Source organism: Petaurus breviceps, unplaced genomic scaffold, assembly GCF_028583685.1.
Source record: "Petaurus breviceps papuanus isolate PSGF00001 unplaced genomic scaffold, PetGlider_PUasm1.0 188, whole genome shotgun sequence".
Lineage (NCBI taxonomy): Eukaryota > Metazoa > Chordata > Mammalia > Diprotodontia > Petauridae > Petaurus > Petaurus breviceps.
The window spans coordinates 20,900,824-20,926,024 of NW_027185804.1; the positions used below are offsets into that span (position 1 = coordinate 20,900,824).

At 37.5% G+C, this 25,201-nt stretch overlaps 1 protein-coding gene across 1 annotated transcript in view; it reads right to left on the bottom strand.

The window, feature by feature from the left end:
- DCDC1 (doublecortin domain containing 1) overlaps positions 1-25,201 on the bottom strand; it is a 420,660-nt gene that overhangs the window by 359,190 nt on the left and 36,269 nt on the right. Inside the window, 2 exon segments of the mRNA XM_069091090.1 lie at positions 2,322-2,493; positions 10,144-10,262. Of these exon segments, the coding sequence (XP_068947191.1) occupies positions 2,322-2,493; positions 10,144-10,262 (291 nt within the window).

A 25,201-nucleotide genomic window follows, 5' to 3' on the forward strand; every position in this document is an offset into this window, starting at 1 on the left:
TGATGAGCTAAACAATGTAAATTATTTCAAATTAAGTCATTGCGTAACAACACTCTGAAAAAGAGACCCAACAATATAGACAATTGAGCATGTCTAAAAGATTTGGTAGACTCACATGGAAATGCATATCAAGTCTTCCTAAGTTGTGGTGTGTGTATAACCTGCTACTGAGCTTGTTTTTCCAATGGGGGGAGAAAAAAAACTCATAAAAGAAAAACAGACACACACACACACACACACACACACACACACACACATCTACTAAAAACAGAACCTTAAGAGCTTGCAATTACTGATACAGAATGAACTTCATTTACAGTTACCACATTATGGTGAGTTTAAAAGTCAAAACTATCTAGAATGTGTTAAGGTTTTAACTGTCAAGTGGAAAGCCAAAGAGAAAGTGATCATTTTAAATGAGAAACTCTTGGCATAGAGAAGCATTTGACCTGGACAGCTAATAATGTTATTTCATTTTATTTTTCATCTGTTTTGTATTAGAAAGATTTTAAAAGTTTATAAATAAAATCTTTTAAGCACCTTTCAAAGTTCCCTATTTTCACATAAGACTACAGAATTCTACCTGTTTGGTTTTTAAGTTACTGGTTTTGAACTGAAGAGAAACTATGTTGAAATTGTATTTTTTAAATACACTTCGTGTCCATGCTACTGGGGTTCCATGAAGGGGGTGGAGTGGGATGGAAAGAGGATTGGGGAGTGTTTCACTTCTAGCAAAATTTAGGAAATAACTTAAATTTCATTTTTTAAAGATTTAATGCAAAAAGTGCTTTGGGTTTTTTTTAATTGTACACATTTTATTTGTTGGTGGATTTTTTCGTTATTAAAATTATTCAAGAAAACACAAATCACTTAGCATAGGCATACATAAATGACTTCACTCTGAATATATATATGCACACACACAATATATATACATATATATATATATAAAATCCATCATCTCCTAGTGAAGAAAAAAAACATCATAATTAAAATGTTTATTTTTGTTAATTAATATCACTGTTAATTTTGGTTAAAAATAATCACAGCAAAATTCAAGATGAACAAATCCCAAATTTCACACTAGTTTTTATTTATGGGTCAGCCTGATTTAGAACTGTCAGAATGAGTTTAGACTCTTATTCTTTTTCAGAGATAATAAATAGCTTCATTACTAGTGTCATTTCTAATCCTTTTGAAATTACTTAATTTGGTAAATCATTCACCTTTTGCAAACAAAAGTTACTCAAAAGCTTATTTCTTGTTGGCTTTCAGTATATCTTAGCTCAAAACAGGAAGAGTTGACTTTCTTCCAGTTAATAGAAATTTCTCTTTTAAGGACCAGACAGCAGGAGGTGCTGTGTGAACACTGTGCAGGGCAAGCTGCTTTCCCTTCCCAACCCCCAACCTCCCCCCTCCCCATGTACACAGAGGACAGCCTGAGGTTTGGGAAACATTCATTTTTCAACAGTCTAGGGCTTGAGATCACAAGTCCAATTCTGAACAGAAAACTCCAAGCTGGCAACGTGACATATAATTCCCGTGTGACATAGTAAGATCATGTCCCTAACCCCTTAACCCAAGGCTCAAATCACCTTGGTTAACTCCAAATTTCATCAAAGTCCATCAGTATTTAGCAGGTGAATTTTATTTCAGTTTATATCAATCGAAAGCATAGTTAAATAACATCTTTATAAACATTTATTTGAAATTCTTCCTGGATATATTAAGTCCTAAAGGCAAAGCCTTGGGCTAACCACATAGAGCCATATGAACAGTATTTCTATGCTTCTAGGATGAATGTTCATTCAAATTCAATAAGCAAATAGGAAGTAGGCAAAAAAAAAATAAATGAAGGGAATTAGTTTCTTTACACTGAAGCTAACGCAGTTCTGTATTACACAATTTTTACATTCGCAACTTCCACTTGATCATAAAGGACTTCTTGGAAGAATATTAGAATAATAGTAGACTGAATATTTAAACCTAGGAGCGCATTAGAGGCTTCTTCTCATTTTCTCATTTAAAATCACTGCCTATAGAATTTCCGCAGAAGGAGTTGCCTTCTTGCACAGTGTGCAGCAAGAAGAGATGAGACATATGACATCCCACACCGAAAGACAGATACAATTAGCTCCATTATTGTTGGCTTTGAGATTATAGGCGAAGCATTTTGGCTCCCTAACGGGTAGTGGAGCTCATGAAATACATGTCACAGCTCTTTATGACACAGTGCCAATCATCGCCTCTATACAACAAGTACATTTTTTTAAATGATAAAGAAAAAAGAAAGAAGCCATTTTAAAAGTGGGGCGACTCACCTGTTTACAATAGTTTTTTGCAGACTTTAATCGTTGGTGCAAGGCCAATAGAACTCCTTGAATGTACATCTTAGCTCCTGAGGGGCTGGAACCTTCTCCCTTAGCCACCCAAACAAGTCCCTGCAAAGGTATGATGGAATTTTGCAGGCGTTTTTCAAGCAGAGGAACTATACTATGGGGGAAAAAAAAGGAAAAATACATTCTTTTGACCCAGCTGAAATACACTGCCTGAAACGCAGCCCCGACATCATAGCTAAGTCTTAACATCTATTATTTATATATGACCTGGGTTAAGTCTTAGAAAGGCAACTCCCGCCTTACTAGTGGCCACCATGAAGGATGTATTTATATTGAGACACCCCCCACCCCATGTAAGACTCATAAGCTTTGTGAGCACACCTGAATAGTTCTGAAGTGCGCCTAACTAGCTGTACTGAGTGTCATGGTGTGCACTGATTGCCTTATCTTCTCATTTATCACAGATGAGTTGGAACCAACCTTGCTGAAATCTACTTGCATTGTCCTGATAAAATTGTAAGATCCATGTTGTTTCTGGATATAGCTTCCTGTTGGGGCTCTTATATATCTAAAACATTATGTGTGGAATTATTCATACAACATAATCAACACTTATAAGCAATTTCATACTAACCTTTTCATTGCCATTATCAAAGTAACCAATCGTCCAAAACACTGGGCAGTATAGACTGTTTAAAAATGGGGGGTTGGGGAGGGGAAATGACAAAAAAAAAAAGGCACCTGAAGCTAGAATTTCTAGCAATGATCAGCATTTCTTTGGGGTTTTGGAATGTGAAGCATTCAGGGTTTGGGGATTCTTGTTATCCTAACACACATTCTGCAAGCAACAGGAAATAAGGCTGTGTTGCAACATAAGTATTTGTCAGACATGTTGATACATTATTTCATAATATCGGCTTATGAAGTCTTCCTACTGTCAAACTCTCCAATAAAATCACATCCAAAAGCAATGTTTTTCAAGGTTTAATTTCCCATTGCAGATCCAGATACTAAAAACGAGCCCAAACTTTTGACATTCCTAGGAAATCTGCAGAAATGAAAGAGAGACACCACTTTGCTCATCCCCAAAGTGAGATACTATATATGCAAGCTTCTGGGAGACACAAAAATATCGTATGGCTATGATATCTTCATTAAATAGAGCTTCTGACTAGAGAAGAAATTACATATATCACCAGCAAAGAAAATGGGTTTTTGCCATTGGCTATATTGCATGTTGCATATTTTATGCAAAGAGGCCTAGCAAGGCAAGCTGGAAATTGAATTACAATTAGGTTCAGCAGAGCTGTAGAGTAGCAGAGTTATGCAAATGCTCTTCGAAACTAGAATTCTGCTGAATTTAATGCTCAGAAAAGAAGTTACCATGGGGTGTTTTGTGCCAATAACTTCTACAACTTCACTGGAGCACAATTTGAAGTTTCTCTGACATAATAAATATTAAATGGAATTTAAGAATACAGGATAGGATTTTCCAAGGATTCTTATAGGAAAAGTTAAAATGATATTACTACCTAGAGATTCTCAAATTTCTTCAATGAGCCACTTATCCAGATTGATAAATAAGTTCCTGAAACTCAACTCTCAATAACTTTCTTTAACCCTTGGGCAGCACCTTTCATTATAAGTTTTGTTACTGCAAAAAGTAGAACACTATTTTTTTTAATTGATTCTGTTTAAAATAATACAATCCATCCTATTTAGCCTAGGAAATGGCATATTAATTCAGCCTCTCCTGATTTGCAAACATCCTGATCTGAGGTTTGGTTTTTTTTGTCTTGAGGAAAATATTTTTTAAATCTCCTAAATTACTACCAAATTCAATTTATAATAGGCTGAACTATCATCTGTGTGCCCACTTCAAGCAAACAGTTAAACTAATGAGTTTCCTTTATGAAATGTTGCATAGTTAATTTAGAGGAGAATTTGTTAACCTTGCACAAAATCTTTCCTCTGGTGATCTAAGAACATTCCATTGGACAATTATAATTCATCTATATTAGTGATGAGTAAAATTTCAAATTATTTGCATGAGTCCAATAGATTCAGAGTCACACAAAGCATTTGTTATAAGACACCTCTATTACCACTACCACCCCAAAAAGAAAAAGGGGAAAAAAACTTTTCAGGGTCTCTACTTGGCAATTTAAGCAAAACAGATTACAAATAACAAATACAGGAACTATAGCCATCCTTGGAGGGATGGAACTCAAACGGGAATATATCTATTTTTAAACAGCCCCCAAGCCCCAAATTATTTCTGTCAATGGAAATACTATGGAAACAACTTAAAGCAGAACAAAGAAAGCAGTATTCATAAACAGATTTTTATAGGAGACTTCAGAACGTCCTCTGAACTTGTTGAATAATCTGCTCAGTATTTCAGAATCTCTCTGTTGGATGCAGGGTTCTCATTATAGCCAAGAGAACACTAATAAAGGTTACCCTCTGAACTGGGATTAAGCAGGATCTTTCTTTGCGGATGCTGCAAGCTAGGAACTTGATGATCCTCGAGGAAAGAGAGACAAAGCACCCTCCAAGGACCAACAATGAATCTACTAACTAGGAAGGTACAGAAAACAGAAGGGGGAAAAATGATGTGTCTACAGGCAGAGAAGGCAAACTGAAATCAACCAAGAATGCTAGGTGCCACAAAAGAAAGCAAGTAATGGATAGAATTGTTTATGAAATAGTAGAAACCTGGGGCCCAAGAGCTATCCTTATTTTTAAACTGCCACTTGTCAACCTCATCTGGTCCTACATCTTTTAGTGCTTACAAAACTATATTAATTAGCTAAAACAAGTATTAGTTTGCACTCGGTGCAAACTGTTGGGAGTTGTTACTGTTTTTAACCAGACTCAGAAGGGCTCTTAAGTCTCCTTAGCTAGGGACTTCTTCCTTTTATATGAATTTGCCTCTCCTCAAAGGAAAATGTTTTGTTATTATGGAAGAACAATCTCAAATTGTGTTATGAGGAAGGGCACCAATCATTTAGGATTGTCAATAATTAGGAAAGTCAGCAGCTGCCATTCATTTAGAGCATTTAAGTTTGCAAGGTACTTAACATAAATGTTATTTTATTTGATGTTCCTAACGACCTTATGAGTCAGGTGCTATTATTAATCTCTATTTTAGAGATGCGGAGACAAAAGTCTCACGAAGGAGGGTCGGTGACTTTGTTGTTGTTGTTCAGTCATTTTGAGTCATGTCTGACTCTTTGTGACCCCATCGAGGGTTTTCTTGACAAAGATACTGGAGTATTTTGCCATTTCCTTCTCCAGCTCATTTTACAGATGAGGAACCAAGGCAAACAGAGTTAAGTGACTTGGTCAGGGCCACACAGCTAGTAAGGGTCAAGAAGGATTTGCACCCATCTGTCTCTTGACTTCAAATCTAGTATCCTTTCTGCACTGCCTCTTTCTTTCTAGCCTTAGAAAAGACATAAACTGGGTGGCCAGGTAGCACAGAGAGTAAGAGCATCGGCTCCAGTGTCGGGATGAGCTGGGGATTGAATCCCAGGCTCAGACATTTAGGACCCACCCAGAAACACCTGGCTGTGTAACCTTGAGCAAGTTACTTAACCCCAATTGCTTAGGGGCAGCCAGGTGGCTCAGCAAGTAAGAGCACCAGCTCCAGTGTCGGGATGACCTGGATCAAATCCGGGCTCAGATACTCAGCACCACACCCAAAAGTAACTGGCTGTGTAACCTTGAGCAAGTTACTTAATCCTGATTGCTTTAAAAAAAAAAAAAAAAGACATAAACTAAAGTTATCCCTTCAGATACTATACTACATAATCAAGAAGCCTAGAAATATGAACCACAATAGAGAATGAACTGTGTATGTCTTCCTAATTTCAAATCTGTTTTTAAAAAATCACCTCCTTCAGGAAGTCAGCCAAGCCCATTTTACCCATAGATGTTCCTGGGGCACATTTGCACATACTTGCACAAAACTCATATGTCCTTGATTGGGAGTCAGAAATTTAGGTTTCTACCTTTAACAATGTATGTAAACAAGGCTCTTAACCTCTGTGAGACCTCGTCTCCTGAGTATTCATTTTGTTTATGCTATGGATCCCACAGGATTATTATAAAGAAATAACTTCAATAATATAAAGTATTATATAAATGTGAGCTATTAGCAAGGGAAGCATAATATTTTCTTCACATATTTTTGTCATAGTAAAAAAAAGTTATTTTAAGAACCAGTTTTCTACCCCTATCGCCCCATAGTTTCTATACAGTGGGAATTCTGTAAATGGTTTGGAGAGGTTTTTTCTTTGTTTTTACTGGATAGCCCTAGAACTGCAGGTCTTCAGCTCTGCCAAATCTCACATCCCCAACTGAATCGATCTGAACTACAATCCTCCAAGAAGCCCATAGGGAAAGTGGGAGCTGATGTGGATCCTGAACAAGGAGAGCATGCTTGCTACTAAGGAGAGATTGGAAGAGTGGCTTAGATGGGCAGCGTGTGCCAAACTGCAAAGCCAACCCAGTCATTCTGGTCCTGTTCATTCTTGATGCTGATCTGCTGTGACTGAGCTGATCACGTGGTCAATAGGACCTCATGCATCTGCAGCCTGCTTCAGAGTGATGCGCACGGTATACTCTGGACAGTGTCTATTGCAAGAGTTTTAGGAGCAAAAATCTATCACAGATAATTCCTGATTGTTTTCTGGGGCCTGGTGAGAAATTCAAAATTGATCACTGAATATGAATCTCCTCAAAAGCTTCAGCAGCTTTGATCATTTCTTCCCTGAGCTGTTTCAACATGTACTGTTCATACACGTGGAGTGCCACCCCAACAAAGTCATCTGTGTATGAAAATTCTAAATCAGGCGAGTAGAGTATTTTTTATGATGGTTTTTCTCACAAAATACTTGTGAGATTGAAGATAAGAAAAATAGGTGTAAAACACAATCTCACCGCAGGGCAATAATAAATATAACTCACAGTTATGCACCACTTAATGAAGTTTCATAAAGCAATTTTTCACAACAAAATCTTGTGGGAAAGTTAGGGCAAACATTATCATTCCTGCTTTACACATGAGGTCCAAAAGAATTTAAATGACTAATCTAAATATTAGAATTAGGATTTGATCCTGGGTCTCCTGGCTCCAAGACCTCTTGCCACCGCACTATATACCATAACAGTTACCCGAAGGCCAGGATTGGCCCTAACCCACCAAAGGGGCTGTTAATATTATTCTTAGATGTCTCTTTTTTCTGCCAAACTCTTTCCATCTCATCTTGGCAGCTAGATGGCACAATTGAAAGATGTTAGGTCTGGAGTTAGGAGAGATCTGAGTTCAAATCTGGCTTCTATGTGACTCTGGGCAAGTCATTTCACCTCTGCCTGAGTTTCCTAATCTGTAAAGTGGGGATAATAAGAACACCTGCCTCTTGTTGTTGGGAGGAAAAAATGAGATAAAATTTGCAAAGGATTTGCAAATCTTAAAAGGTTAACTAGGTAGCAGCAGCACTAATAGTACTAGTAGATGATTTAATTCATGTAACTAGATATATGATAGCACGATAATAAACCTAACACGTTGAAATTAAATAGTGCTTTTCTTTTAAAGAGCTCACAATACAATGAGTTCAAATGCTCATAAGAAATTGAACTGTTCACCTTTCTAGGACTTTAGACTAAAATCTCTTAAGTCACTGATAAGAAGCTTGAATTATATTGGTTCCATAGTGGGAGCTCTCCAAGGCAGAACCAGAATGCACTCTGAAGGGAAGCCAGAATGCTGTTGGAACCCAGGGATGGATGGGAGCCCCAGTATAGCTTTCTGTAAAATTCTTGGTATCAGATATGAGAAAAAGGCCAACATTTGACAGCTTCTGGACATAACCTTATGTGATTTTTCTGGTGTAGCAAATGATACAAATGAAGTCTTAAGAAACCAACTTAAATCCATGTTAAGGATGATTAAAAAGAAGCAGGGCAGGTTTAGACCTCAACAGACTCTCTACCTTCCCCAAAAGAGAATTAGCCTTTCTGTGAAGTGGGGATAAAAAGGGCACATGTTCCATGCAAAGTGCTCCTTTGTGCCCTGTGTCCCTATGATGAGGTAAAGAAACAGAAAAGGACAGAGAACTTTCCACTGTACTTTCCAAAGAAGTGGAAATGAACGGGTCTTCTGCTTCCAAATGAAATCATAAAATGGGCCACTAAGGAAGAGTCCCAAACAGGAGTGGATTTAGTGAACAGTGGGGCTGTGTAGTGGATGGGGAAGGGTGTTGGATTGGAAGCCAGAGACCTTGGCTGGAGCCCTAGCTCTATCACGAAAAGATAGCTATGGAGCCCTCTGAGCTTGAGGCCTCTCTTCAAGGTCTAGCTAAAATCCTAAATCCTACAGGAAAGCCTTCCCCAATTTTTAATTCTAGTGCCTTCCATCTGATTATTGTTTCCAATTTATTCTATATATTGCTTGTTCTAATATAGCTATTGCCATATTGTCTCCTCCATTCATGACTCCGTGGGTTGTTCCACTCAGTTGTGAGCTCAAGGAGAACAAGGGCTGTCTTTTACCTTTCTTGTAGCCCTTGGGCTTAGCACAATGTCTGGACAGAGTAGACACAAGATATATGTAGAGTAACAGATGCTGGGTAAATGACCCTACCTTAAACTCAGTTTTTTCATCTGCAAAATGGGGATGATACTTGTACAACCTAACTCATACGGTCATTTTTCAGGATAAAACTTTACAAAATCTATGTAAATAAGAACTATTATTTTAAAGATCAATAAACAAATCAATAGGCATTTATTGGTGATGCACTGGGCTTGGAATCAGGAAGACATTTTCCTGAGTTCAAATCCTGCCTCAGATACTTACTTATTGTGTGACCCTGGGCAAGTCACTTTACCCTGTTTGCCTCAGTTTCCTCATCTATGAAAAAATGAGCTAGAGAAGGAAATTGCCAACCACTCCAGTATCTTTGCCATGAAAACCCCAAATGGGGTCATGAAGAGGTGGACACAACTGAAATTGACCCAAGAACAGCAACAACCATGTGCCAAGCACTTTGGTAAGTGCTGGGTGTGCAAATAAAGAGAAAAAAAAACTAGCATTCTTCAAGGAGTATGTAATTGAATAGGGGGATTCGCCATGCAAACAACTATGTACAAACAAGACTTATACAGGGTAAATTGGAAATTTACAATAATCTCAGAAGGAAAATGCTAAGATTAAGGAGAACTGGGAAAGGGTTCCTGCATAAGGTAGGACTTATGAAGTTACAAAACTTTAGAAAAGAACCCTCAATTCAACCGGGATACGTAAAGGGGAAGTTTATCGAAGACCCTTTTGGTAAGGGTCAAAGAGATTGCTTAAAAAAGTGAGCGAGAAGTGATTATTTCACACACCAGGACAGAGCTCTGAAAGGAGTTTGAGCTAATGCCAAGGTAAGCATGTGACTGAATGCATTCTCCAGCCTGTTTTGAGGAGCAGTAACATGGCACCGGGTCCCCAAAGCAACTGGCATACACTAGTCATAAGTGTGGTCTGCTGGGGAGGATGAATGATGGCGAGCATACCGTTTTCTGTGTTGTTTAAATCATGTCAGTATTTTTACTCAAACAAAACTAATCTAACAGCTGCTCTGTACTTTTGTTTACATGCTATGTGTCAAATCTTATTGTCCCTAAGGTACTTATGAGAGAAGATTTAGCAGTCATTTTCTTAAATACCGATGCCTATCCAAATTTGGATTTTTCCACCATTGAACAGAATGACAAGCCTGCGATTGGTGTACTTAAAGCAATCTCTCACAGCTGCTTTGCTTTTTCAATGATCCCATTAAATTGACGGCATATGCCTGTGGGGTCTACAGTGTTGTAATACTGAGGAGCGAGAGGCTGATTTGCACGATGCGATCGAACAGAATAGGGCTTCATTGGGGGAGAAAAATTTAATAGGCCATATTGTTTTTACCTGAGTAAAATTGAATTTCGGCACTCTGACCTTTACTGAACACCTGGTTATTTTAATTGCTCGTATGTGGGTGCACTTTGACACTCCATGGGTTACTAAGTATGAAATCCTCCAAAGCCCCCTTAAGTCTCTAATGGGCAGCAGGCGTCATGGCTTTCCTTAAACTGAACCAAGTCTCTGCACATTAAATATGCTGGCGTGTCTTCTGCTTGAGCAAGTGGACCGGAATGGTGTGAATTGTTAATGCCTTGCTGCTTTGGTTCACGGCTTGTGATTGATCATTTGTAACTATATCTACTCCTTGTTCCATGAAATCAAGTATGGAGTAATGGGTTCATCAGATTTGGGGGTTAAATTGAGAGTGAAGAGGTACTGTGTGTGGAAATAAGAGTTGCCATGTTCAGGGCCGGCCTTGTAACAGCATGGAATCTAAAGGCGATATTCAAAACCACTTCACTCATCATACGCTTACTGATTCTGAATAGGGTCCATTTGCAGGGGACATTTGGTAGTTTTCCAATATGCTTTATGCCTCTTTCTACTTCCACCACCATACACATCTTTTTTTCATACATCCCCAGTAGTATGCTGGTAGAACAGGTCAGCGTACACAATTACTTTATTTAAGAAACTTGATTTATAAAAGTAGAAATAGGCTAAGACTTGATTGTATGATTCCTTTCCCCTCACTAGAATCAGCATGTGTACCTTTGAATACTCCAATGTTTTGTGGACCTAAACTCCTCGGCTCCTGGAATAAATAGCATTCAGTGATGAAGCAGAGTGTTTAATATTATATTGGCCTGAAATCACCTTCCCAATGACCTAAGTGAGGAGTTGAAGAGAATTCATTCCACGAACCTTTATAAAGTAAATCTAAATCTTGCTGTATCAGAGGGGATGTACCTTAAATAGCCTTATTATTGCACTATTGTTTCACAACATGCAATTTTCAATAAAGAAATTCAGTGGCAGTTTGGAGTGCTAACTTGTAATGGCCGACTGAAATGTCGTTTGATCATGTATAAACTTAACACTGAGTTTCTTAATAAGGCAATGCTTAGGAAAATCCTCGCTCACTTGTTGCTACCTGAAACACCTTAACTTTTACACATGTATTAATAGATGTTTCTCTGTATCATCAACAAAATTTATGAACAAAAGAAAACACCTCATGCATCGGTGTGCTTAAGTTAATGACAAAGTGTTTTTCTGCCTCCTGCAAAAATTAGCTTATTTTTCTCTAATATGTCATATAGCCCATATCACTGCAAATCCTTGAAACTGGCCCTGGTTTGCTGTTGTTTTTGTTTTGTTTCGTTTTTAATAGTTATGGATCTGGAACAGTATCACCTAACTAAGAAGATTTTTTCAAGATTGACCAGATAATGTTTGTAATGCTATCTGAGAGAGCATTAGGTACTAAATCAATGGTTTGCATATCTTTACATAGTTATATGTCTGAAATTTTATTTAAAATACATTTAATAAAATATGTATTTGGAAGGATGGCACTAAAAGTTCTGAGTTATCTAGCAATTCAATGGGAGATCCCTTCTTTCTCTGTTTTTCTTAGACAGGATGAACTATCCCCATAGCATTATTTGAAGAAGCATGTCTGAAGATAATCTTTCTCCCATTCTTAATGCTTTCCAGGGGCCGAAATCTCTCTCACCCCCACGACTGGTGAGTTCTATATTACCTACAGAACTTTGTAAGGAACTCTCTATTCATGACAGATAACAGCCCCAAGACTGCTAATGCCCATTTTCATTCAACTGCATTACAACGTTTTCTCCACTACAAATTTGAAAGGCGAAATTGGTGGTTGACTATCAAGTGAAAAAGATGGAGGAAAAAGGGGGAAATTATAAAATTAGGAATAAGTGTGTTAAGATTTAGAAACTGGATAGATTTACTCCAGGGGAAAAGGAGAGGTGGTAAGACTATAATCCAAAAGTTTTAAAGAAAATCATAAGCTATTTTTTATGAAGTAGAAATTATCTTTGAAATGAAAAGGGATAAACTCTAAAAAAAAAAATCTGCAGAGAGATCAGATTTTTTAAAGAATATTTATAAGACATAGGTATATACTTAAACATTTAATCAATTAACAGAAGCAATGCATTAAAAGCTGCCCCCATAAAAAAAAACAACAAAATAAGCTTTCAATTCCTATTTATATAATATATAACTGTAAGGTATTAACAAGTCACAAAGGCCCCTTGGTAATCTTTGTATATATAGCCTGTTAAGTCAGTAAAAACCTTAAAAGCCCAATAGCATTTGTGCTAATATTTGTTTTGTTGTTGTTGTACAGTCACGTCAGTTGTGTCTGACTCTTTGTGACCCTATTTGGGGTTTTCTTGGCAAAGATACTAAAGTGGTTTGCCATTTCCTTCTCTCACTCATTTTACACATGAGGAAACAGAAGCAAACAGGATTAAGTGACTTGCCCCAGAGTCACATGGCTAGTATACATCTGAGGTTGGATTTGAACTGGGGTCTTCCTGACTCCAGGCTTAGCACTCTATCCACTGCCCCAACTAGCTGCACCCTGGGCTACTATGAAAGTACTAATTAAGCATTAAACTTTTAAAAAGACAATAACAGAGGCAGCGCCAAGATGGTAGAATAAAGGCAGGGACTTGCCTGAGCTCTTCCCCAAACCTGTCCAAATACTTTTAAATAATGGCTCTAGAGTGGCAGAACCCACAAAAAGACAGAGTAATACAATCTTCCAGCCCAAGACAATTTAGAAGGGTAGCAAGAAAAGTCTGTTGCACCAGGATGAGAGAAGAGCACAGTCTAGCCCAGAACATGCCATTGTACACTGGCCCCAGCCAACCAGAAGCAGGCCTGGGGTAACTGAATCAGTGTCGGCAGTGGCATTCCAGACCTCACAGCCCACAGACTGTAAAGGAATCAGACAATGGCTCAGAAGGAGATTGACAGGGCTCCTTTTGCTAGCACAAGGGGCAGGACTATGTTGTGTTGCCTATACTTGGATCTGATTCACAGTTCTGGGTCCTAGTCCCAGTACAAGGAGGAAAATTAGAACAACAGAGTTTGTGATTGCAGGGGCCAGGGACCCACATCACCGTTTCAGGGCTTAAAAAAGTGCTTGTGGTCGCTCACAAACCAGCGCACAGTACAGAAGTGTAGTAAACACACTTCTCCTTAGAAAAAACTTACAGGTCCCCAGAATTTCCTCTCAAAACAGCTACACAGGGGCAGCCAGGTGGCTCAGCGAGTAAGAGCACTGGCTCCAGTGTCGGGATGACCTGGAGATCGAATCCCGGGCTCAGACACTCAGCACCACACCCAGAAATAACTGACCGTGTAACCTTGAGCAAATTACTTAACCCCAATTGCTTAAAATTAAAAAAAAAAAACAGCTACACAAATACCCTGAAGCTTGGAATAGTGCCCCCTCCACTTAGGAAGTAGAGTCCCACTTTAGCATAGAGTTAAAAGTTGAGAAATAGGCTGACCTGTTTCTGACCATAGAAATTTAGATTCTGACCATTAAAAGTTACTTTGGTAACAAGGAAGATCAAAACACACATGCAGAAGAAGAAAACAAAGTCAAAGCTCCTACAACCCAAGACTCCAAGAAAAATATGAATTGGCCTCAAGTCATGGAAGAACTCAAAAAGGATTTTGAAAATCAAGTAAGAGAGGGAGAAGAAAAACTGGAAAGAGAAATGAGAGTGATGCAAGATAATCATGAAAAAAGAGTCAACAGCTTGGTAAAGGAGACACACAAAAAAAACTAAAGAAAATGATAACTTAAAAAAACAGAATAAGGCCAAATGGTAAAAAAGGCACAAAAGTTCAATGAAGAGAAGAACACCTTAAAAAGTAGAACTGGCAAAATGGAAAAGGCAGTACAAAAGCTAAAAGTTCACTGAAGAAATAATTCCTTAAAAGTAAGAATTGGACAAGTGGAAGCTAATGATTTTATGAGATATCAAGAAACAATAAAGTAAAATTAAATGAATGAAAAAATAGAAGAAAATGTGAAATATCTCACTGGAAAAATAACTGACTTGGAAAATAGATTTAGGAGATATAATTTAAGAATTATTGGACTACCTGAAAGTTATTATCAAAAAAAGAGCTTGACATCATCTTTCAAGAAATTATGAAGGAAAACTGCCTTGATATTCTAGAACCAGAGGGAAAAATAGAAATTGAAAGCAGCCTGAGCAAAGTTTACCCTACCTTTCCAGAAAGAGCTTCCCTCTAAGAAAACAAAACAAAACAAAACTATTCTAGTCATCTACAAAAAGCCACTCTAGAAATCCAACTACTTAGAAAGACTGAGCTGCTATAGCCAGTCTGGAAGTTTCTCCATTAAGATTCATTTATTTGACTCAAGTCCAGGGAATTTTCAGTCCATGTGATAACAGCTGCACTGGTTAATTTCAGCTATAGCAAACTTTAAAAAGTAAGCAATAACGCATGGCAAGGCATGCATTAAAATGTGATAATAGCACACTTCTGGGAAGAGGTGAGGCATGAGGCAAAAATCCAAATGCCTCTGGCATCCATGAACCTCCACTGTCATGAAATCTTAGATTTCTATTTAGATAAGCGATTGTGCTAAAAAACTTACTTGTAGGAAATCAGAAATGGGGTGACTAAGACTAGGCAAGTTTCTCAATACAATGTTTTCATAGATATGAGATTTTATATAATTTTACATCTGACCAGTAATGAAGCAACTCATAATAATGCCACATTTGCATAGTCTTTTAACGTTTGGTCACAAAAACCACATAGGTTGAGCAATATAAATTTTATCATCCTTATTTTCATTCAAGTCTTACGATCTGAGGACCAATGGGTTTGTTTTGTTTTGTGGCTGTTGTTTTTTTGGAGGGAGGGTGGGTTGTTTGTTTTGTCTCACATTAATCTGTCTGATGGAAGAGAAGGTCTAGATGACTGGTAAAATCACTTAACCTCTCTGAACTCAGTTTACATTTATTTTTTAAAAAGTGGGGGGGGGGTGAATTAGATAATGTCTAAGGTCCCTTTCAAGCACTAAACCTGTGATCCAATGACTTTTAATTGCTGTGATGCCTCTATATTCATTGAAGAATTATTTTAAGCTGCTTTATATGGAAAATTATGTATTTAAACTAAATCTATTGAGACTTGTTAAAATGCAATTACATATTTCTTTAAAAGTGCAATAAAATGTGGCTGTTTAGAGGAAACATTAACCAAAGTGATCATGGGGGGAAAAATAAGCAATGCCCAAATAAACAGAGAAACACAGATAGCAATGCTGGCTTCTAGAACCTACACTGAGAAACATAATCTCCATTCAAAATGCACTAAAAGACTATAGTATCACCCTAATAGGACACACTTAATCATCTGACTTGGTTTTTAAAAGTTCAATAGAGAGCAGATATATGAATGTCATTGGCAAAATGGGGTAGTGGCTACAAAAATGGAAGGAGTTACTCAAATGAAAATGTATTTGATTATTTATTGCATTGCTGGAAAAACATAAAAAAATGAAACAGACCTAGATTGATACATATTATTTTATAAACAATTCACTTATCAATTGAATCAGATATCTTACTGAATCTAACAAATAATAAAAAATGAAATATCCATAATAGCAGTATCAATGTATCCCCACAGGTCAGTAAGTATTAATTAAGAATTACAATAAAAGGAAGTAATCTGCCTTTAAGTATTCCAAGTCAGGAAGCTGGCATTGAATGGTCATGTCCAGAATAGCTATATCCCCAAATAATTTTATAACTGACCAAATCTCACCCTTAAAGCTAAGGCTGTTTAAAATCTTTCATTTCTGGGGCAGCTAGGTGGTGCAGTGAGTAAAGCGCTGACCCTGGAATCAGGACGACCCAAATTTGGTTCCGGCCTCAGACACTTAACACCCACACAAAAAAACTAGCCTGTAACCTTGGGCAAGTTACTTGACCCCAATTGCCCTCCAAAAGGTAAAAAAAAAAAATCTTTCATTTCTGTAGGTGTTAGTAGACTATAAATTCAAAATGAAGTTATGAGACAACATCACAATAAAAAACATATAAGACATTTTTAAGGTGCAATGAGAATCATTGTATGTAAAGGAGGAAACTTTAATAAGAATACAACTAGAATATTGTGCTCAGTTCTGGGTCTCACCTTTTAAGAAGGACATTGCCCAATTGGGTCAATGAGGAGAACAACCAAGATGGTGGACAGACCCAAAATTGTGCTCTACAATGACCACTTGAAGGAATTTATGTCTATTAAGGGGTCAAGATAGTGGCCTCCAAGCATTTGAAGGGTCTTTATTCAGATCATATATCAGACCTCGTTCTCCTTGGCCCCATAGAAGCAATGGCTAAAAGGTACAAAGGGGCAGATTCAGCTCAATATAAGGAAAAACTTTCTAGCAATCAGAGCTCTCTTAAAACAGAATTATTGCCCCAGGAGTAATTGCCTCCCCAATCACTTGAACTGTTTAAGCAGAGATTGGGTGATGACTTGTCAGTATGCTGGAGAGGAGATTCCTGACTGAGTGTGGTTTGGAAGAGATGGCTAGAGATTCTGTGACCCTGACTCACCTAGAGTGCAGATGAGTGGTAGTCCAAAGTAGTCCCATACAAAAACCCAGTTGTAAAGGATTTACAATGCTCTACTCTCTCAAACAGTGGTAATCTAGTACTTACTTTTATATTAATTTAGCAACACAAAATGGTCATTTCAGGCATACAACCTAACTGGAGTAAGGGAGGCAGTCCAGTTTAGTGGAGAGGGCACTGCACTTGAAATCAGGCAGAACTTGGGTTCAAATCCTGCCTCAGACAAAAAGAGATAAACAAGAAGTAACTTCAGGATCTAAATAGAATTTTAGAAAAGTATGATATGATATATCTGGAAATTACCAAATAGGAATAGAAGAGAGGGGAACAGAGAAGAGGAGAGGAGATTTCTATAATGAAAGAAAGGTAGCAGAGTATAGAGGCTGCTCTCTGACTATAGAGGCTATGGTGGGCTTTGGTTTGTTTTTTTGCCCTTTTTGAACCATAGGGTTAATATAGTGCCTAGCATATAGAAAGCATTTAACAAGTTCCTGTTGACTGACTACTGTTAACTTTCTTTCTTCATGGGTCCTTTCACAATTACTAATAATGAGAAAATTTTCAATATTTCAATCTCCCCAAATAGAATATCAAACAACATTAATATAATAATAAATAAATTACATTTGTGGAGTGCTTTTTAAGGATTTGCATATATTATCTCATTTTATCCTTATAACAAGAAGGTAGGTGCTATTATCAGCCCCATTTTCCAGATGAGGTAGACAGAGGTTAAGCAATTTGTCCACAATCTCAAAGCTAGTAAATGTCTAAGGCAGAATATGAATTCAGATCTTTCTAACTCCACGTCCAGAGTTCTATCCACTGCACAAGTAGCCACCTCTAATTAAAAAAAAAAAGAGTTGAACTGCTCAATTCGACAATATAGCCAAAATTTCAAAGATCTAAAAAAAAAGAATTGCAGTATGTATTGGTACAATTAATTGATCCTTCAAAAGGAGAAGCAATGAAACACAAGTACTTTTTTATCCCCCTGAACTCAGTTATGCTCAACTTTCATTAAAGATATTTCCTTAGAGAAAAAAAATCAGTATCATGAATTGTCTCTGCAAGATTTTGTCAAACATACTGAAATCAAATCTCTACCTGTACTTATAATTTAAATTTCAAAAAAAAAATCTAATCATTCACTCAGGCTATAGGATTATGACTGCTAATTAGTCCCACTGTTCCTAACCCTTGACTATACTTGTTATAACATTACTTCAGCACTTGCATTTATAAATTCACCTTTGGTTTACTTCTTACAGCTTAAGATGAAGCTAAGTGTTGGATATTGAATCTTAAAACTATTTCTCACATTAGAAAATCTGGATTCTAGGAAGAAGCATTTAGGAAAAGATTTCACAAAGTTTTCAATTGAGTTCAATAATTTTTGAAATATTCATATAAAATTCTAAATTATATTAGTTTCGCTATAAACACTGCATTATAATTAAGAGCCCGAGGAAAGTAGCAAGTAGATTCGCGTAGGGTATTGGCAAAATTATGTTCCAGTTATATCCTGCATACTTATAGCAAATTCTGCTTCAAATAAAACAAATTTTTTTTTAAATCATAATAGCCACAGTAATACTAAGATTGAAATAGCAGGGAAGGAGGTAAATAGCACTGTGCCAAGGGCTAAGAATACAAATACAAGTTAAAAAAAGGCAGTGCCTGAGCTCAAGGAGTTTACATTCTGATGGAGGGAGAAGCATACAAAAAGAAAGTAAAGAGAAAGAAAGGTGAGGAGAGGAGGAAGGTACCAGTGAGAAAGGGTAGGAAGAAGGGGCACAGTAGAGAAAGACACTGGGAGAGTTAGAAGCATACTATGGAGAGGAATGAAGAGACCTGGGCCCTTCCTTAAAATGATGGCATCCTGAGGTACTGACCAATGAAAGAAAGTGGTGATAAAACAGAAGGATGTGTACGTGTTATATCTCCCAGGAGAATGTAAGTACCTTGACAAAGACTGTTTTGTTTTTGTATCTCCGGGGAATATAATAGTTTGTTGTTATTGTTGAATTATTTTTAATCATGTCTGACTCTTCCTGACTCCATTTGGGGTTTTCTTGGCAAAGATGCTCCAGTGGTTTGCCATTTCCTTCTCCATTTTTTTTTTATAGCTGAGAAAATGGAGGCAAACAGGGTGAAGTGACTTGCCCAGGGTCACACAACTAGAAAGCTGGATTTGAATTCATGAAGATGAGTCTTCCTGACTTCAAGTCCAGTGTTCTATACTCTGCATAACCTTGCACTTGTTAGTTGCTTAATAAATGTCCATTTACCACACAAAAATACTAGCCGTGTAACCTTGGGCAAGTTACCTAACCTCAATTGCCCTCCAAAAGGCAAAAAAAATAAATGTCCATATAATTGTTGAGTTGAATTTAATATTAGCGTATTGAGAAAGCTACGATTATATTCATTATGTAAAAAATTAGTAGTAACCAAACCAAAAATGCTCACTGTGTTCAAAATGACCTGGCCTAACTGAACAACTGAACTGGCTACTTACTAATAGCCATGCCATGTCCCAAATTAATTTGGTGAGGACTCCATGATGGAGAATAGCACTTCCAGGGCAAGAAGTCATAAAAGACTCTTCGGCTCAGCTTTGTGCTTCACTACCTTCATACTTGAAGTTAGAGCCCACTTTCCCTAAGGACTGTGTGTGTGTGTGTGTGTGCATATAAGGAATAAATGCATACCCTGCTGTGGGAGGATGACCTTATAACTATTGCTATACATTCTCAATAAATACCTTTTTGTAAAAGTTAATTGATATCAGCTGGTTGACTGATGTTGGGGAGCACATGACTATTATGACTAATAGTAATAGCAACCTACAGATCCTCATGGTTATCCAATGATAGAACCTTGAGGAGGGAAGTAATCACCTATCCTCTGAGACTCAGGATACAAGGAGGCATCTAGAGCGTGAACCTGAGAGATTGTTACATACGTATTAGAGGCAGTGCGGTATGGGGCAAGGTACTGGCCTTAGAGTTAGGAGGCGTCCTCACTTGTATGCCACTAATTAATTGGGCAACTTTGGGCATGTCAACTAACCTATCTGTGCCTCGGTTTCCTCAATGATAAAAGTAAGGAGTTAGATTAAGCACTGTAAAATCATGGAATTGGAAAATAATTTTTTAAGTGCAGTTAATTATTAGGAAGAGTATTTCATTATAAACTAACTTCAGTTTATATAGATAAAAGGAAGAAATGAAATCTTCTAATTAATTGAATAGTCTGATTCAATGAGAGCTAAATGCCATAAAAGGAATATAAATTGTTAAATATTTATAATTTGATAAAATACACCTAACTTTAAATTAGGATGAATATAATCTGTGCTCATGTAGAAGGTTCTTTAATTTCTTGCAATGCTTCAGGAACATAATTATTCATATGAAGTAGCATCTATAGCTCTAGAGAAGACAGAACTACATCCCTATTGGTCCTATTACTTACACAGGAAGTTATTTTTTTGAATAAATCACAGACATTGGTATGTTTATGAATTTTAGGCATTATTTTCATAAGTGACATATAGAATGCTACTTCCTTCTGCCCTAATACACACGCACACACACACACATACGCACACACACATTTAATGATCTCAGCTTTCTGTTTGTATGGACTCAGTATAAAAGAAATATTATTGTTCTAATAAACATGGGGTATTTTTTTAATAAGCTTTGTCTCATGAATTTGAAATGTAAGTGCTATCTAGCTTTCTATTATTAAAATTTAGTTGAAAAGATGACGGCTCTGTTCCAACAATTACTCTATTCAATACATACTCTCTGGTTTGATATGGAATCCACATCTAATTATTCTGTTTGACTATGCTTAAATGGCCAAGTTTACTAAATATTTAAAACCTTTATGACTCCAAACACAAAGACATTTTGCTGTTGAATGATTAATGGAATTTTAATCATTAGTAACTCACATAGTGCTTTAGCAAACATAAAGTAAAAATGTTATGGCTAAAAGAGACAGCCTGAACTAGGAACCAAGAGAGGTGGATTCTAGAGAATACTGTGCTCTGGCTTGTGACCTTGGACAAGTCATTAGACTTTTCTGAGCCTCAGTTTCTGCATCTGCCAAATGATGACATTCGGATAGGTGATCTCTCAAGATTCCTTCCAGGCCTAAAATTCTCTGCCTCTAATGTCGACCCGCTGGGTCATGTCTATTAAAGTTGTCCGACCAGAAAACTCAAGTAATTAGGTTTGTGTGGATGTGTATGTTATGTGAGGGTTGGGGGTGGGGTGGCTGTTTCTTGGGCCATTTATGTGTCTTTAATGAGACATGAGACATATGATAAACTAGGCGATGTCTGGGATTTATTAAAAAATAAACTTCAGGGCAGCTAGGTGGCGCAGTGAATAGAGCACCAGCCTTGGAATAAGGAGGACCTGAGTTCAAATCCGGCCTCAGACACTTAATACTTACAAGCCACATAACCTTAGGCAAGTCACTTAACCCCAATTGCCCTCCCTTCCCCCCTCCAAAAAGCAAAAATAAAATAAAATAAACTTCAAGGGGAGATAATAGGATTAGTCAGACAGCTAGGTGATAAGTGGTTAGAGTCTTTTTGGAGTGGGGAAGAACTAAGTTCAAATCTGGCCTCAGACATAACTGTGTGACCCTAGGCAAATCACTTAACCCTGTTTGCCTCTGTTTCTTCATCTGTAAAATGAGCTGGAGAAGGAAATGGCAAACCATTCTGCTACCTTTACCAAGAAAATCCCAAAATAGGGTCATGAAGCGTCAGACACGACTGAAATGACTGAACAACAACAAAACAGGATTAGTATGGATGTGGTCCAGTTTTCTCTGGAGCTTTAGATCCTAATCAATATTAATAAAGAACAGCAAATTAATATGTTGCCTATATGGTGACATTTTCATGTAACTGTCCTCAGTAGAGGGTCAATACAAGTTGGAACCATAATTCTGAGATAAGATGCAGCAAGAAATAGTTCTAAATTTAGGGTCAGAGTCCATCAGTAAACATTTATTAAGCGCCTACTATGTGCCAAGCACTGTGCTTAGTGCTGGGGATGCAAAGACAGTCTCTGCCCTCAAGTAGCTCACAAGCTAATGGGGGGAAACAATCTACAAAAGGAAATTGAAAAAGAACGGAATGCCCACTTGCAGGAAGGAGTATGATGGAATCTGACCTACATGAATGCATGCAGGTTGGGCAGTACCGAGGCGGCTGGTCCCAGAGGTCTGAGAACCTTGAGTTCAATCTCTGCTCTGCTACACATGAGCTATGTGATTTTGCACAAATCAATCTCTAAGACTGGATTAGATGCCTTTCAAAGTTCCTTCTAGCCCCAAGATACTGTGATAAATCTTGTGAACCAGAGAATAAAAATACACATCTTATCTTTTAAAGTCAAACAAATGCAATATTTTTTTTTTTTTTGCTTTTGGGAGGGCAATTGGGGTTAAGTGACTTGCCCAAGGTCACCTGGCTAGTTTTTGTGTTGAGTGTCTGAGGCCAGATTTGAACTCAGGTCCTCCTGACTCCATAGCCAGTGCTCTATTCACTGCACCACCTAATGTGCTAACAATCTCCAGTGAAGACTTCTTCCATCAATTAAAAAATAAATAAATAAACCTTCATAATGAGAACACAAATTAATGCTATTCTTAAAGTTTTTCTTCTACAAATTTACCTCTAGTTTATTTCTTGCGGTCAAGAAGACTAGCAAGAGGGGCGGCCAGGTAGCACAGCGAGTAAGAGCACCAGCTCCAGTGTCAGGATGACCTGGAGATCGAATCCCAGGCTCAGACACTTAGCACCCACCCAGAAACACCTGGCTGTGTAACCTTCAGCAAGTTACTTAACCCCAATTGCTTAGGGACAGCCAGGTGACTCAGCGAGTAAGAGCACTGGCTCCAGTATCGGGATGACCTGGAGATCGAATCCGGGCTCAGACACTTAGCACCCACCCAGAAACACCTGGCTGTGTAACCTTGAGCAAGTTACTTAACCCCGATTGCTTAAAAAAAAAAAAAAGACTAGCAAGTCTATTGAATCATTAATGGATATAAGCTTAGAATGGTAGAGTTGGGAGAAACTTTAAAGATTCTCTAGACCACAGGTATCAGAAGCAAGGCCCACTGGCCATTGCTGCTCACCCGGAACCCCCAGCACTCCTGAAGGCCCCAAATTAAAATCCAATTGGGAAATATTTAACAAAATAAATAAAAATACAACTGAATATAGATTATGTTAATATGTGGTTTGACTTAGAAAACAGATAAGGAAACAGAACCAGAAATTGTTTCTTGTCCAATGTTGTGTTGGCAAAACACAAATATCTCATTTGTTCCTCATAATAACCCTGAGAGGTAGGTGCTATTATTATCACCCCTATATTTCAGATAAGGAAACTGAGGCACAGATTAAGTGACTTCCCCAGGATCACACTCAGACGTATCTGAGGCCAGACTGAACTCAAGTCATCCTGACTCTGATTGCAACACTGTTCACTAGACTACTGTCTGCCCTTCAAACACATTTAAACATCTACACAGGGTTCTCAACTGACAATACTTGCTTTTATCTTTGTATGGCTCTCTACTTTAAGGGCAGGTTGGTGGTGCAGTGGATAGAGTGCCAGGCCTGGCTTCAGAAAGACCTGAGTTCAAATCTGGCCTTAGATATTCACTAGCTGTGTGATGCTGGGCAAGTCACTTCACCCCACTTGCCTCAGTTTCCTCATTTGTAAAATGAGCTGGAGAAGGAAATGGCAAACCACTCCAGTATCTGTGCCAAGAAGACTCAAAATGGGGTCAGGAAGAGTGAGACACAACTGAAAAAAATGACTAAACTATTTCTCTACTTTAAAAACACATTGTTTTACAGCATACTTAATGGATTCCATTTCAGTGGAAGTATCTCAATGGGTTTGTGATCTCCTTAATATGAATACTCCCTTCAATGGTAATGATCACTGTCTTCCCTTATAAGAGTGCTGTCCAGTTTCCTCAGGCCTGTTACTTAGAAGGCATGGTGCTGTGGAGAGATCTATCTCTACATTTCTTCATATTAAGTGGGTGTCACTGGCAACAGGCAGGCTGCCTTGTCTACTCTCTCCTTCCTCTCACAATGCAATGGGCTCAGCTCTTCTTTCAATTATACATGCCTTTAAAACCTATTATGTGGCACCATGTGCACCTTTTGTCTTTAGCAATAAGCTACAAGTGATCTGTGCCCACCATAGGACTGACTCTCCATTGCCCCTTGAGCCCCACAATCCTGATTGTTTGGTGATTCGCTGTCATATAGCATTACTAGAAGCATACTGCTGTAAAAAAGGGGAAGGTCTTATTTGGGGGAGGTACTTTGATTTGCAGAATTTACTGTGCAAGCAAATTCATTTGCTTTTTTCCTACTATTTAATCCTGAATCCAGTTAATTGTCCATTCATAGTATCTGTCCAAGACACATGTATTAAGGGGTCGGTTCTATGGGATGTCCATTTAATTGCATATCAAAGGTACAAATAATAGGCATTCTTCATCTACTTGGTTTTTCGTGGGTAAGTAATTAGACTTTTGAATGAATATGGATCTCATTTCATTTAGAAAGTTCTGAAAAAAAAAAGAAAAAAGAAAATAAAGAAAATAATTAAAAAAAAAACAAAGAAAGAAAGTTCTGCAATATTCTGGGTTTTGATGAAATGATTACAAATAGCATCCACAAACAGTAGCTTCTAAAAGGCCTCCACATCCATAGAGAATCACTGTAATGTTCTGATTTTGCACTAAAAGTGTTTCATGGTGGCTCCAAAGGCCTTTGGTGAATGTATATTTCCTCCCACTTAAAAATCAAAAAATCAAAGGGTTATCAAAGTTATATCTATGATGCCAGGGGTGGGGAACTTGCAGCCTTAAGGCCATATGTGTAATCTTGTTAAGGAATTATAATTAAGGAATCTTGTATGAGCTTTGCATACACACATATGAGAGACCCTGTAAATAACCTTTATATCTTATATTTTGCTCTACTGAATCAAATGCTTTTTAAAATCAATAATCAATAAGTAAACTGGAATCTTGTTTTTTCCATACTTTTCAGCCAACTGTGTGATTATAAAGATATAGTGTAGTATCAAATAATACTCTTTATGAAAGAAGGGAGAAAAGACTCAAATGTGTTTCCCTATTCCTATGTTTTTATCAAGGATATCTTATATATATATATATATATATATATATATATATATATATATATATAT